This window comes from Staurois parvus, unplaced genomic scaffold, assembly GCF_062004578.1.
Source record: "Staurois parvus isolate SC_StPar_1 unplaced genomic scaffold, SC_StPar_1.0 ptg000217l, whole genome shotgun sequence".
Lineage (NCBI taxonomy): Eukaryota > Metazoa > Chordata > Amphibia > Anura > Ranidae > Staurois > Staurois parvus.
Window position 1 is genome coordinate 7,156,181 of NW_028318013.1, and position 16,788 is coordinate 7,172,968.

The 16,788-nt window shown below is 40.0% G+C and overlaps 1 protein-coding gene across 1 annotated transcript in view; it reads right to left on the bottom strand.

Moving 5' to 3' along the window:
• Positions 1-16,788, bottom strand: part of LOC149460924 (BOS complex subunit NOMO3-like) — a 131,551-nt gene that overhangs the window by 59,558 nt on the left and 55,205 nt on the right. The window contains exons 13-17 of the mRNA XM_089679076.1: positions 14,603-14,744; positions 10,035-10,166; positions 8,681-8,817; positions 8,324-8,411; positions 2,285-2,348 (exon numbers count right to left, since the gene is read on the bottom strand). Coding sequence (XP_089535202.1) covers positions 2,285-2,348; positions 8,324-8,411; positions 8,681-8,817; positions 10,035-10,166; positions 14,603-14,744 — 563 coding nt within the window. The remainder of the gene's footprint in view (positions 1-2,284; positions 2,349-8,323; positions 8,412-8,680; positions 8,818-10,034; positions 10,167-14,602; positions 14,745-16,788) is intronic.

The following is a 16,788-nucleotide window of genomic DNA, read 5'->3' on the forward strand; positions in this document are numbered from 1 at the left end:
ATGGGAGATCAGGCACAGTGGTGAGAGAAGGGTTTGTGCAGACGTGGTGGTGAAATGGGAGGCATGTAGGTGTGGTGTTGGGGAACAGAGTGGGGTGCTGGCATGGTGGCAAGAGCAAGATATCAGTGTGCAGGTACAATGGTGGGAGCAAAGGGGGTGTGTGTGCATACAAACATTGGGTGAGAGTTTATGTGTGGTGGTGAAAGAAGGAGGTATGAATAGGCACAGTGGTAAGAGTGTGTTGGGGGAAGTGAAAGTAATCATGCACAGGTACAGGGTGGCGAGGGATGGAGTACAGGTGCAGTGATGGAGGGAATGCAGGTATAGTAGATACTGAGATAATGGGGGGGGGGGGCATGGACACACAGGATTGTGAGAGAAGGGGGGTTAAAGCATATATGGTAGTGGGAGAAGGGAGGTGCAGGAGCAGAGGATAGTGAGAGAAGGAGGAATGTAGGTATTGCGGTGTAGGTTATGAAAGAAAGGGAGCAGCAGGTACAATGAGTGATAAGAAATGGAAAAGGGGCATGGAAACATAATGGGTGGTGAGAGAAGGAGGAGGTTTGGGATCAGTAGATAGTGAGAGAAGTGGTGATGAAGGGTTTGGTTCAGAGTGCACGGAGGTGAGGGGGAGCTGGTTAAAAATGCAGGAGGGAATTGCTAATTCAGCCTGCCAGCTCTTTTAGCTCTGACTATACTAGGTAACTTGCTGAGGCTCAGACAGCAGGCTGAGGACCCAGCAATAGGGGCAGGTTCTCTTAGGAGATGGAGACCTCCCAATGAATCAAACACGCTGGCTGGCAGTAATATTAGTAGTTGAAAGGAGGGTTGTTTCAACAAGGGTGCACAGCAGTTGCAGGAATGTCCCTGCCTCCAATAGCTTCTAAGCTCTGTAACATATTGTCGCGGAGAAGCCAGATTTCACAATACAACAGCAGTGGGGGTTAGGTGCAGACTGCGGCTGTACTTTTCTCAGCCTCCTGCAGTTTCTCTTCTTCCAAGCAAGTAGCCAGAGGGAGTACAGGATCTCTGAATAGGCATAGGAAGGATTTGTGGGACTGCAAGGGGCTGGTGGAAACAGAAAGACAGGCACATGGGGTGACAGATCAGGGGGATGCACATGAATTTCCTTACAATCTGATTGATCAAAAGAAAGGAAGAGGTAGGGAGGGTGGAGGAGGAGAACTTGGTACTAGAGGTTGAATTCCCAAGTGGTCAAATGATTAAGGCATTATCCTCAATGGGAAATGGGTTGCATTGACTATTGGGAGATAAAGCTCTATTTCTGGTGTATATTAAGTACAGTGACTGCACTAGAGCCATATTCACAGACCACCCTAAACTCCCTTCACAGCAGAAATTGATGCACTGAGTCAGAAAGTAAAGCAACATTTTTAGCTTTCTCATTGGTGCACTTCCAGTAGTTCGTATCCAATTGGTAGAGATGCAGCACACTTCCCAGGCACTCCACACAGCACAGTGACCTGCTGTTCAGTTCCTGGTTTACCAACATACAGCACATGCAAAATTTCACGTGTTTGCTTTCACCCACTCACATGCATGAGTGTTCCCTCCTGAAAGGTGCTGCATCTTCAAAAACTAGAGAGAAAGAAGAGGAAGGAAAATAAACTGTAAAAAGTTCTCCTTGTAAGCCAGAGCAGAAATAAAGAGGGGGGGCTCCCTCATGCCCCATGTACATAAAGTATAAGCAAGCCCAGAAACAAAAAGGAGAACTTTTAACTCCAAACAAACTGGACATTCAGCTACAGTTGATTCCGTAGCAAATATTCTCAGCACCAAACAGACAAAACCATAGCCCAGCAGATGTCTGCAAGGCTATCACGACGGGGGAGAGGGAATTGTGTGTCCATATTCCCCAGACATATTAGCCTAAACTGTGTGAACAGAAACAAAGACAAGTACTATCTGCCGATCATGGGATTGTCCCAGAAAGAACACCGGTATATATAATCAACTGGGAGCCTGTGCTGCTTGGCTAATTGGAGAGCTGTAGCCAGTCTAGGAAGCTTCTAGAAATTTAATTTCACAGAGAACCACCAGTATAAAACTGGGAAAACCTGCATTTGTTGGCAGTTTTCCCTCAGTAGCTATTTCCTCAGGAACAAAGCAGTATAGCCTTTCAAACTACAGAAATCCTGTGTCCTTTAATGGAGGAGAATGAAAGTGTATTTCTAAGAAATTACACTGTAGTTACACTGCATTTAAATAGTTCATAGCAACATTTTTTTCATCAACAAAAAACAATAGAAAATAAAATACTCACGTGTCATAAGTGTAATAAGCATGTTCAAACCGATGGCAAGAACGTGGTGTGACTTTGTAAACACCTGAAAAGTAGATGAAATAAGCAGAATTTAAGAATTTTTACAGAATACAATGCAATTTGGTTTGTTTTTACAGCTTTCAGCTAAAAGTGAACCTGTCATATCACAAAATATCTATACCAGTATATCATCCAAGAAGCAGGCAACAAAATGGAGGTAAACTACCACATAAGTCATCAAAAAGATATGTGCACCCAAGGAAACTCTGGAATCCAAGGGCACACTGTGTATTAGAAACAGATACATCTCCAAGCCAGAGCCCAGGCCCAGCCCTTCTCCCCAGAATCACATACTGTAAAACAAGTCACTTCAAGTTGCTGAGTCACCTATACTGAAATGTAATAATCAAGGAGGCAGGTCAGAATTGCAACCTAAAAAAAATAGGACCTAAAGGGGGGTAGTGTACACTTTTAAATAGACTTTGGAAGCCCCTTAGGCTTACAGAAAAAAACTTTGTTGTTGGTTTGGGAAAAAGGTCTGTTAAAATACCAGTTTCAAATAAAAAAGCTAAACAATGCCGTTTTCATTACTTTAGTACAATGGACCACTACATAATTTTTCTCTTTCTTTCCTCTTGAATCTACTGAAATCCAAGGTAATATAATATGGATAGTATAGATAAAATATATGGATCATATAAGTCAGTGAAGAGGTCTCTCATTTATAGCCATTGCTTTATCAGTATTTGCCATTTTCTCTTTTTAGCAACATAGTAATCCAGTGTATAGCCCATCACTGATTGAATTGAGTCTGAATTTAAAAAACTAAAGTAGACCTAAAGAGAAACTTTTATTTTGTAATTTTGGATAGAGTGAACAGGGATTAGGACTCTTTTTTCTGATTACTATTATCACTGAGGGAAAGTGAAATTTCCAAATTCTCGGTTGTCACCAGAGCAGGAACTAGAGGGGAAAACTTCCAAGGGGGACAACAGTCCTGGAGACAAGGACTTGACTCACTTTGGTGGGATTATTTCCTGCTTCCTGTTTTGTCTATGGGACAGGTAGTGAAAGGATATCTCCCCAATGCCTGTTCAGGGCCTGTGACGGAAACAAAGTCAAGGGAATGTAGTAAGGATTTTCAGAGGTAGGTCTTCTATGTCAGCCTCCACACTTCACTCATGACAAAGTCACTGTAAAGTTAAAGTGGTTCTAAACTCGACCCATTTTTTACATTGATGTATTCCCTGCATAGTAAAGTAAAAAACGACCACCTACAGTGGGGCAAAAAAGTATTTAGTCAGCCACCAATTGTGCAAGTTCTCCCACTTAAAAAGATGAGAGAGGCCTGTAATTGGCATCATAGGTAGACCTCAACTATGAGAGACAAAATGAGAAAAAAAATACAGACAATCACATTGGCTGATTTGGAAAGAATTTATTTGCAAATTATGGTGGAAAATAAGTATTTGGTCAATATCAAAAGTTCATCTCAATACTTTGTTATATATCCTTTGTTGGCAATGACAGAGGTCAAACGTTTCCTGTAAGTCTTCACAAGGTTGGCACACACTGTTGCTGGTATGTTGGCCCATTCCTCCATGCAGATCTCCTCTAGAGCAGTGATGTTTTGGGGCTGTCGCTGGGCAACACGGACTTTCAACTCCCTCCAAATGTTTTCTATGGGGTTGAGATCTGGAGACTGGCTAGGCCACTCCAGGACCTTGAAATGCTTCTTACGAAGCCACTCCTTCGTTGCCCGGGCGGTATGTTTGGGATCATTTTCATGTTGGAAGACCCAGCCACGTTTCATCTTCAATGCCCTTGCTGATGGAAGGAGGTTTGCACTCAAAATCTCACGATACATGGCCCCATTCATTCTGTCCTGTACATGGATCAGTCGTCCTGGTCCCTTTGCGCAGAAACAGCCCCAAAGCATGATGTTCCCACCCCCATGCTTCACAGTAGGTATGGTGTTCTTTGGATGCAACTCAGCATTCTCTCTCCTCCAAACATGACGAGTTGTGTTTCTACCAAACAGTTCTATTTTGGTTTCATCTGACCATATGACATTCTCCCAATCCTCTTCTGGATCATCCAAATGCTCTCTAGCAAACTTCAGACGGGCCCAGACATGTACTGGCTTAAGCAGGGGGACACGTCTGGCACTGCAGGATCTGAGTCCCTGGCGGCGTAGTGTGTTACTGATGGTAGCCTTTGTTACGTTGGTCCCAGCTCTCTGCAGGTCATTCACTAGGTCCCCCCGTGTGGTCCTGGGATTTGTGCTCACCGTTCTTGTAATCATTTTGACCCCACGGGGTGAGATCTTGCGTGGAGCCCCAGATCGAGGGAGATTATCAGTGGTCATGTATGTCTTCCATTTTCTAATTATTGCTCCCACAGTTGATTTGTTCACACCAAGCTGCTTGCCTATTGCAGATTCAGTCTTCCCAGCCTGGTGCAGGTCTACAATTTTGTTTCTGGAGTCCTTCGACAGCTCTTTGGTCTTCACCATAGTGGAGTTTGGAGTGTGACTGTTTGAGGTTGTGGACAGGTGTCTTTTATACTGATAACAAGTTCAAACAGGTGCCATTGATACAGGTAATGAGTGCAGGACAGAGGAGCCTCTTAAAGAAGAAGGTACAGGTCTGTGAGAGCCAGAAATCTTGCTTGTTTGTAGGTGACCAAATACTTATTTTCCACCATAATTTGCAAATAAATTCTTTCCAAATCAGCCAATGTGATTGTCTGGATTTTTTTTCTCATTTCTCATCTCTTATAGTTGAGGTCTACCTATGATGCCAATTACAGGCCTCTCATCTTTTTAAGTGGGAGAACTTGCACAATTTATGGCTGACTAAATACTTTTTTGCCCCACTGTACCTGTCCTAGCCACCCCAGCCCTAAACACTTACCTGGCTCCTCTCTTGATCCAGTGCCATCCTGGAGCCGCACTGCTCTCCCTTCCTGGATTCATAGGATACACTGAGTAGCAGAAGCCACAAGCTGCTGCTGTTCATCAAAGCTGTGAATAGGGAGTGGGGTAGGGGGCGTGTATGAGCCGCACTGTGTGCATCTAAAGATATACACAGCCTAGCCCAGAAGCGTACCCCACATCGGGGGCACCCACAAGTAGAAGGAGCAGACAGAACCAGCTGGGGACTCCAGAAGAGGAAGCAAGGGACCATTGCAAAGAGCAGGTGGGTATAAATTATTTTTTTTAATTAACCTTTACAACCACTTTAGTGTAAAGGCAAGCTTTTTTTAATTCTGGATAAGGTAGGAAAGGGTTAGACTTACGGTAAGGATTTTATGGCTGTGTTCGCTAGCTGTCCTGACCTGAGATGGGAAATCCCCTCACTTGAGAGTTTATTTTCTGTTGTGTTTCCAGGACAGGTTGTGAAGGGAAATGGTCCCAGCAGGATACAGGCAGCAAAACAAACTTGACAGGGGTTTTCACCAATTCTCCACCCTATCCAAATCTTAAAACGTTTTGGACGTCAATACACTTTCTGATTACCAGTTTTTTGCTTTATCTGAAACAGTTTTAGTGAAAAAGCAGAAAATAAAAAAATTTAATTACTTCTTACTAATAGAAGGTTATATACTAAAAAGGAAAGGTTCTTCAGCAAAGAAGCTGAAGCAGAAAGTGGTTACCTATGTGACAAGAGTGGCTTAATAAACCATAATGATATCGTAAAAAATATAACTTTTTATTATAAACCAAGGAAGTTTAGGATATACAAAATTATTAATACACACACAACATCTTAAAGCGGAGCTCCACTCACTCAGTAAAAAATAAAAAAGTCAGCAGCTACAAAAACTGTAGCTGCTGACTTTTAAAAAATAGGTACTCACCTGTCCCAAGATCCCGCTTTGCCCCCACCGCAGCCCGTTTCACCGGTCGTCCTGTATTGCAGGCATCGGCATCTTCAGTGTGGGCATTTGGCTGTGACAGCTTGCGCTTCCTGAATGGCCCCGTAGTCTTCTGGGACCTGTCACGTATCCCACAAGACTTCAGGGAGGGAGGGAGGGTAGGAGGACAACTTCCGTTTCCGACCGCCTAGGCGATCGCAGCAGAAGTGAGAGCTGGTACCTGTCAAATTCGGGTACCCGTGTCCCCCCCACTCCCCAAAATGTGCCAATCCTTAATGGAGCGGGAGACCAATCTTTAAATCGGAGCGTCCCCTTTTGGGTGGAACTCCACTTTAATTATCATTAAAAACAGCTAGATAGTGTACGACGTCCTGATGAAGCAAAACTAAGTAAAAGCACAGCAAAACCGGACAAAAGAATACACATGGTGATTACCGGCATGTTGCTACACTCTGTTAAGACCTTTGATACTCCCATATTTTACTATCTAGGGAGATTAAGCTTTCCATTTAACAGCAGCTTTAAAACAGCTCAGCTGTACACCACTGGGAACGGTTCTCCAGCTGTGGAGATATAATGCCAATACAGGTGGATATTACTGCCCTCATGGACTGATCTCTTATAAGCACACTTTGTCAGTATACATGTGCTAGATTGGCAACATTGAGCCAGTACTTATAATAGGCTAAGTGCACCACCTTGATGGATATATGTGTATGCTAGTAACTTATGTTGCTTTATGCAATAAAAATTACAGCCACTTTATGCCATGGGGTGTTCACTAAATATCGACATAAGTCAATATACAGCTGAACAGCAATGTTTGTATGTTACAACTATTTATGTATTCAGCATAATTTTTATTAGCCGGTTTACTGATGATCTAACCCTACTGTTAAACTCCATTTGGAAAAAAGCACCCTACAGGACTGGTGACTAAATTAATTGCCTACTGAATGATCCCTCATAGATTGGCCCCAGGTACCCATAGTTGATTATTTCTGCTAAGCAGTGTTTAAAAGGGGCAAAAAAGGAAGGATGATATGAACACTCCGGTAGTTTCAAGGCTATTAGATATACATAATATACATAAAAGCAAAACACTGTGTGGTAAATAAAATATTTCCCTTAAGTATATATCTCCATAATACTGAAGCACCATTCAAATGGCATGTAACCAGGTGAATAGGTTAAAGGAGCATGATATGCTAAGGGCATTCTAAGCTTGAAAAAGTGATGTGCTAAGGGACATTTTCACAACTGTAATAATGATCCTGCTTTGGTGATATGCCAAATGAAATTGCTCAGTAGTTGACTGTTCACTAGGGATTATATGGTAAGCCACATAAGTGCACCACCACCCCAATAGACTGCTCTGTGATACTCATTGATGGTGAGAGAGCGATCCTGTGGCTTTACACCCACACATTTACATAGTATCAGACACCATCTAGCTGTTTTTAAGAACGAAGATGTTGTGTGTTTATTAATAATTTTGCCTATCCTAGACTTCCTTGGTTTATAATAAAATGTATATTTTTTATGATATCATTATTGTTTATTAAGCCACTCTTGTCACATAGGTAACCATTCTCTGCTTCAGCTTCTTTGCTGAAGAACCTTTCCTTTTTGGTATATGTGCAATTTGGTTACAGTGACAGCACTGAATGTAGTGAGTTGGCAAAATCAGCTTTGATTGATGAGCGGATCCTTTGTTAATTAGTTATAATAGAATGTTATATTAAGTCCAGGTATATAAAATGATACATATTTTACAACTAATCTGCTTTAGCCAGCAGTATCAACTACAGCAATTCAGAAACAACCACACTAGCCATGCGTGAATATGTAACTAAAACCAAATCATTTTTGTTTACATTTTAGATAGAGTAAGGAATTGTTAACACTCCTATCAAGTTTGGCAAGATTCAACCTTCCAATCTGTTTTAATGAAAATTAAGACTGGGAGAGAACGTTATCAATCAAAGATCCAAAAAACTAAAACTGTCACCAGAAAAGAAATTCAATTAGGTCATTAACAGGTTTTAGCTATTTTCCACTCTATCCAAAACAAAAAAAATGCTTTGGATATATTTTAAACTTCCTTCTAAACTAGATTGAACATCTAAAAGACAAAAATATATAAAAAGCATTAATCACCTGGTTTTGAAAGACAAAACCTGTTCACCCCTTTTGTTAAATTGTAAACACCAACATGTTCTGGTCCATTTCCATCCTGGTAAAACTCCTGTTTAAAGAAAAACACGATTGAAAGTCAGTATAAAAATAAATTTTTTATCAGGCAATTTCTGTTTTATAATTCATAGTTGGTAAAGTTAAATAAAGACACCAGTCCATTTAGTTCAATCTTTGTTGACGTCCCTGAGCTGGCCCATTTTTTTTTGTCCTCCTCCTGAAGGAGTGAGTATAAACCAGAGAGTCAAGACTTCCTGTGTCCATCAATAAACAAGAAAAAAAAACTATTTCTCCAAACATAAAATTACAAATATTACTTACCAGGGTTATAGCATGTGAAAGGGAGCATCTTAGCATGTAGCCAGTCTGTCTGAACTCTACACCAACAACATTGTCTTCTGTAACCTCAAACTCTACAGATTTATTCTTCCAGCACCAGTCTTCCTGGATAATGCTCGCTTGGAAAAGAAACACACAGGACAAATTAAATGTAGTGATTCCCAAAAGCTACTGTTTTAACACTAGCACTTAAATTCTACAAAGACTTCTGCTAATCCATGTACAGTTCTGTATGTTTTACTGACAAAAAAAAGCAAAAAACCATGTAGAAACATCAGAGTTCGGCATAACGGTATCAACCAGAGAAGTAAAGCCACAACTTTGTTGATATTTGAGCTTACTGATTCACTGTGTCACTTTCTAATTATGCCTTTAAGGACCCTTTCAAACAAGCAATCCGATCAGATCCGCCTGTCAGTTTTTCAGGTGGACCTGATCACATTGCATTGCTTTGGACAGGCGGGTATAAACAGACACCTAACTCAGTCTGACCAGGCCCGCTTAAAGAAAATTGAGGACTGCATCTTCTTTTGTTTGGGAAGACTGGATCAGAGGCAGACAGGTATAAAATGGACAGCAAAGTCTGTTTACACCTGGCCCCTCACAAAGCAGAGCGGGGTCTGTCCATGTCCGCTCTGTATAAACTGAGCGGACAGTGACCCGTAATCCGCCCTGCTCTGGATCAGCAGACAGACACCCTGCTGATTGGAACAGGAGGGACCTGTTTGAAAGATCCCTAACACACAAGCATTGAACAGTCCCTGCTAGTAAGTCCAGTCTATATAGCATCAGTACTACAAGCATTTGACATGCTTGTAGTACTGATGCTACAAGTTTCTCAAAGTCCTGGGATATGCTTTAGCTTGTATCTAGATGAATGGAAGACAGATCTTAAGTGGACTGCTGGTTCTTATTTAAAAATAAAAAAGTACACTCCAACAATGCACCGTGTTCTATGAATTTGAAGTGAAACGATTTTTTTTTTTTTTAGCGGAAACAGTCACCTGCAGTCATTGAGATACACACCATTTACACATACCTTTAAAAAAAAAAAAAAAATATATATATATATATATATATATATATATATATATATATATATATATATATATATATATATATAAATATAAAATCTTCTTTAAGAAACACAGTCATCCGTTAAAGAGTGTTTCAATGGCTTCATGCAAGCTGCTTGTAGCTTGTTAAATGTTCGCTGAAGTTATAGCGGTTTAGACTGGCAATTACACACAAATGATTACTTAACTGCCATTAGAAGTCAAGGCTACATTGAGAGCTAGACAAATCTGCGATCTTTATCACCAATCACTTGCCTTACCTTTGTATTTTCCAGGCAGGATATCCTCAAAAATGAAAGTAGCACCTTCTGTCTTGCTAGATATCTGCAGGGTGCGCTTCTCTCTTTGACGGCTCATAGACTGCAATGTTACAGTTACGTCACCACAGGCATCTGTGGTTATTAGAAACAGAAATGTGAAAACATCAGTGTATTCTAAATAATTTGCTTTTGAGGTTTGTAGGTATCATCTAAATATAAATAGGAATGCAGAAAAGAGATTACTCGCTTTTGTGTTAAAAGGTACAGCTGTAAAAACTTGCACTGAGACAACATGGACCCTGCAGTTGTTGACCACCTGTTAAATACAGATATAGTCCCCTAGCTGCTTCTGGCTTCAGCAGTTAATTATTGCCAAAATTTTAGCTTTTAGCTTTGGATAGAGCAAGGAAGAAGTAGAATTCACGACAAGTATTTATCACTGTCCGTTTCCCTCCTAAGCAGATTCATCTCATCCATTTCTTATCTGATCACCAAAGCTAGAAAGTGAAGGGGGGAATCAAAATATTTTACAATTGTAAAGGAGTTTAGCCCGTGTTTAATTCCAACATTTTCATGCTCTTGGAAGGCACAGGCGCGCGTCCAGCCCTGCTGTCTGTAGCCTGGCAAAGTCTAGAACAGGCTGAGGTTGGACACTGCACCTGTGCCTCCGGGATACATGGAAAACAGATTGGGCACACAGGGGTTAAACGGTCAAGTGTGCATGTGGCATCACCTAAGCAAAAAGCGAGAGTAAATCTTCTAATGGAAACATCTGTTCCAGTGACAGCTGTCTAGAAGTGATTTTCCCTCCCTTTGTACAGATTGGCTCCTACATCCTGTTGCACCTCTGGGGCAGATGTGAAATCTCCCCAAGAAAATAAAGACGGCAGAAAAAAAATACTATATAGATAGATAGAGATAGACACACACACATATATACAGTTGTGTTTAAAATAATAGCAGTGTGTTGAAAAAAGTGAATAAAGCTCAAAATGCTTCTAATAGCTTTTATTTTCATACACACAAATGCTTTGGGAACACTACACATTATATTCCAAATCAAAACATGAAGAAAAATATATCAAATGTGTGTTGTTCCTCTAAAAAAAATGAAGAAAAGTGAATATTAGACTGTTCAAAATAATAGCAGTGTTTGTATTCTTCTTTACAAACTCAAACATTCACTATATAAACTGAAAAATGTTTGAAGATTTTGCTTTCCTTTGAATCACTTAATATTTAGTTGTATAAGCACTGTTTCTGAGAACTGCTGTACATCTGTGTTGCATGGAGTCAACCAACTTCTGGCACCTGTGAACAGGTATTCCAGCCCAGGATGATTGGACTTCATTCCGCAGTACTTCTCTATTTCTTGGTTTTGCTTCAGAAACTGCATTTTTGATGTCACCCCACAAGTTTTCTATTGGATTAAGATCCGGGGATTGGGCTGGCCACTCCATAACGTCAATCTTGTTGGTCTGGAACCAAGATGTTGCACGTTTATTGGTGTGTTTGGGGTCGTTGTCTTGTTGGAACACCCATTTCAAGGGCATTTCCTCTTCAGCATAAGGCAGCATGACCTCTTCAAGTATTCTGATGTATTCAAACTGATCCATGATCCCTGGTATGCGATAAATAGGCCCAACACCGTAGTATGAGAAACATCCCCATATCATGATGCTTGCGCAACCATGCTTCACTGTCTTCACAGTGTACTGTGGCTTGAATTCAGTGTTTGGGGGTCGTCTGACGTTGGGCCACTAGACCCAAAAAGAACAATCTTACTTTCATCAGTCCACAAAATGTTGCGCCATTTCTCTTTCGGCCAGTCAATGTGCTCTTTGGCAAGTTGTAACTTCTTCAGCACGTCTTTTTTTCAACAGTGGGACTTTGCGGGGGCTTCTTGCAGATAGCTTGGCTTCACATAGGCGTCTTCTAATTGTAACAGTACTCACAGGTAACTTTCGACCTTCTTTGATCTTCCTGGAGCTGATTGTTGGCTGAGTCCTTGCCATTTTGGCTATTCTTCTATCCATTCGAATGGTAGTTTTTCACTTTTTTCCACGTCTTTCAGGTTTTGGTTGCCATTTTAAAGCATTTGCGATCATTTTAGCTGAGCAGCCTATCAGTTTCTGCACTTCTTTATATGTTTTCCCCTCTCCAATCAACTTTTTAATCAAGGTACGCGGTTCTTCTGAACAATGTCTGGAACGACCCATTTTCCTCAGAATTTCAGAGAGAAATGCACAGTAACCAGCATGTACAACATTTGCTGCCTTCCTTTCTTAAATAAGGGCAATAATTGACACCTGTTTTTCAAATAATGAATGAGCTCACTAATAGAACGCCACACTGCTTTTATTTTGAACATGCCCCTTTCAATTAGTGATTCAATTACACAGAATCAGCAGCATGCATGTCATGACTGTTGGGTCTGTTGGATTTCTATTACTCTACTACACCTGCTAGTAAATTATTTGCCATGTAGAAATATCAATTCTACCAAAAACAGTGATTGATCAGGTTAGTGATGTCTGACTGCTATTATTTTGAACACAACTGTATATTTAGTTTACACACATACACACAGTGGATATAAAAAGTCTACAGAATGTCAGGTTTCTGTAATGTGACCTATAACCTGCACAACTCAATTGAAAAACGGAAATCTTTTTTTGGGGGGGGGAATAAACATAAAAAAACTGAAATAATGCGGTTGCATAAGTGTGCACACCCTCTTATAACTGGGGATATAGCTGTGTTCAGAATAAGCATTCACATTGAAAATTATATTAAATAGGACTCAGTACACACCTGCCATCATTTAAAGTGCCTCTGATTAACCCCAAATAAAGTTCAGTTGTTTTAGTAGGTCTTTCCTGACATTTTCTTAGTCGCATCCTACAGCAAAAAGGCCGCAGACAGCTTCCAAAGCATCAGAGGGATCTCATTGTTAAAAGGTATCAGTCAGGAGAAGGGTACAAAAGAATTTCCAAGGCATTATATGTACCATAGAACACAGTGACAACAGTCAACATCAAGTGCAGAAAATATTGTGCAACAGTGACATTACCACGAACTGGACATCCCTCCAAAATTGATGAAAAGAAAAGAAGAAAACTGGTCTGGGAGGCTGCCAAGAAGCCTACAGGAACATTAAAGGAGCTACAGGAATATCTGGCATGTACTGGCTGTGTGGTACATGTCACAACAATCTCCCATATTCTTCACATGTCTGGGCTATGAGGTATTGTGGCAAGACAGAAGTCTTTTCTTATGAAGAAAAACATCCAAGCCCAGCTAAATTTTTCAAAAACACATCCAACGTCTCCCAAAAGCATGTCGGAAAATGTGTTATGGTCTAAGGAAACCAAGGTTGAACTTTTTGGCCATAATTCCAAAAGATATGTTTAGCACAAAAACAACACTGCACATCACCAAAAGAATACCATACCCACAGTGAAACATGATGGTGGCAGCATCATGCTTTGGGACTGTTTTTCTTCAGCTGGAACTGGGACCTTAGTCAAGGTAGAGGGAATTAACAGTTCCAAATACCAATCAATATTGGCACAAAACCTTCAGGCTTCTGCTAGAAAGCGGACCATGAAGAGCAACGACCCAAAGCATACATAAAAGATTTCAGTTTGATGTTCAACTGAGTTGTACAGTTTATAGGTTACATTAGAGGTGGAAAAAATTTCTGAAATTATTTATATTTGTCTCATTTGTTTTACATCACAGAAACCTGATATTGTCACTTGGCAGCCTCCCAGACCAGTTTTCTTCTCGTCTTTTCATCAATTATGGAGGGACGTCCAGTTCTTGGTAATATCACTGCTGCGCCATATTTTCTCCACTTGATGACTGTCTTCACTGTATTTCATGGTGTATCTAATGCCTTGGAAATTCTTCTGTACCTGTTCTGACTCCTATTTAACATGATTTTGAATGTGATTGCTTAATTCTGAACACAGCTACATCCCCAATTATAAGAGGGTGTACACACTTATGCAACCGCATTATTTTAGTTTTTTAAAATGGGAAGAAAAAAAAAATTGTCTATACATAAACTTTAAAAGGCACTGAAACAGAGCAAGTATGAAGATTAGGAAAGTTGAAGTATGCTGGTTCCAGGGCAACAACTCGAAGTAGTTAAACTAATGGATCAGCAAATCAGCCAGAATACAAGTATTTTCACAAGAGAGGAATAGCAATGAAAAGCTTCATTTTGACCAAGTATAGCTTTTCCTTTCATTTCTCCAAACCTTGCTGCAGTGGTCAGATAATGGTAATCATGCTCAGATTCATTGCCCAAGCAACATTTTTAGCTCCATAATTAACATATTTGTAAATGCTCCCATTGTAATCCAAGTATGTCTAAATGACTTAGCTGGCTAATAAAATCAAAGAAAGCATGGGGGGTTTTACAATAGCTACTAATTTTGTAGACAGAAGATATTAAGGCCGCTGAATCATCTATGGCCTGCTTGACTTAATCCAACTAAAGATGCGGTCTTTTTTTACTTTACCACTTGTTGATACAAAGAAAATACCTTAACACATACCAAGACAAGACACTTTGCCAGAAACTGAAGCCATAAATTGCGAGAAGGAGATATCCATAATCTGTTTATCCATTACAGTCACTGGGTAAATTGATGGCTTTAATGCAAGCCCAGCTTTTAATTCTACTTCTGGAATGGAAACCTGGAATTACAAATTTACAGTTAGTCATCCAGTAACTCAATTTCCTGAAATCTTCCAAGACAGTATGTGGAACCTCCCACCTGAAATATGAAACATAAAGCTTACAAGTAAAAAGGCATATATCAAGATGCACTGTCTTAGTAATAAACTAGTACTCTAAATCAAACAAATAAAAAATATTACAAATAGCAGTTAACCCCGGCAGATTCCTGGAAACAAAGATACTATTTTCATGATTATCTTCCAGGACAGCATGAAAGAAAAGCTGGGAAATCATCTTTGGGAACTGTCAAGCCAGTGTCCTAAATCTGACAATGAATTTCAGACAATAATAGCAAACACAAGCAAAAAAACAAAAAAAAAAGCTTTATCACATATCACCATCCTGCAAATGTAATATATTACAGCTCATCAGCTCTTGGATGTGGTGGCTGCATTCATTTTCTTTACCCAGGCTTTTTTTCCCCCTATTTTTCAGTTGATGCTCCTGCCAGTAACATACTTTCTGTTTTTTGTATGATACTTATACTTTAGCTATGAAGCAGGAGTGTTGTCACATTATATAGCATTACAGAATTCTACCTACCCTCCTCTCCATAACATAAGGGGATGGTTGTGGTTCACAGAGATGGCTGGGATCAATGTAACCAATAAGATTTCAGCACAGGAACCGTCTAGGGTTTTCTAAAATCACTTTTAAAAACAATCAATGTACCAACAAAAGATCCAATTGCAGAAAGCATTAGCAAGGCAGGTGTGGCTTCCTAGAGAGGGACTAACTCTGAAGAGGAAATTTTGCAAGCCACAATTGAAAAACACTAAAAGGGCAACTATTTGTACTTTAAGGGTACCTACAGCCTATAATCTAGCAGAAACCCCAAAGTGGATGCAGCAGTGGATCAAAGGAGAGTTATCACTTGGAAAACAAGTGGAATAAAACTGGCCATACATTGTAGATTTTTTAACAAGCAATTGCACAAATATTCATGAGAACATTTGTACAAGAATTCTCATCAGTACATTCAATGGCTTGATAAATGCTGTTCAAAAATACATTAAAGGATGCTTTCAGCATTTCATTTTGGAATGAATGTAATTTCCTGAAATATAAACTACATTCCCTGTTAGAAATCTGAGAAAAAATTTCCATCCTGCTCGAATTTTATCATTACTGTGGTAAGAAACTAATGCTGATTTGACCCCACTAACTTCTAGAAAATTAGAATGTTTTTAAATAAAAAAAAACTAGGAACAAAATTCTACTAGTGTATGGCCAGCTTAAGTCTTGCAAACTGGTAAGCTTGAAAAAACTAACTTCACTACTGTTAAAAAAAAAAAAAAAAAAAGAAGAAGAAATGGAAACCACTGTGTTACAGTGCCCCTTTTTCTTCAATGTAACGGCAACAAGGTTGTAATAAAGATGTTCTTTACCCTTTTTTTTTAATTCTCTAGCACCCAAAAGACCAGCAACCGGAACATAAGAAAAGAATATACTCAGGAGTAATACAGCAGCTTAAAGTGAATTTTTTTTGTAATTTGGTATTCTCTCTGAAGGACCATTCCCTGAGTTACCACCCAATCTGCTTGATATCTGAAGGAAAAAAAAAAAAGTCTCATTTTGTCTTGCTCAATCTTTCCGCTGAGGTAATAAGCTAGTGAGTTCAGCGTTCCCTTTAAATAAACTGCAGTCAAAGAAAAAGAGATGTGATTCTACCAATGCTGAAGTACCAGGCACATTGCCATGGGGATCTGAAGCTTCTTTGATGGTTAAAAGTAGTTAGAAACCTCAAACATGAAATATGAACAAAGCATATCCCTCTATAGTGTGTACTTGGCTCTATTAGGAGCACTAAGTGTCATTTCTGTCTGCTGCCTTATTCCTCTGTTACAAGCATGAATCACTTCAGATACGTTTTTCTGATGCCAAGAGAAAAACGGTGATGGGAGGGACCCCAGCAACCTCAGCTCTGTTCCTGTGTGCTGTGGGGTGGGGGTCTCTTCCCTTCAATCAGCTCTCCTTACTGAGCTCTGAAGAGTGCACATT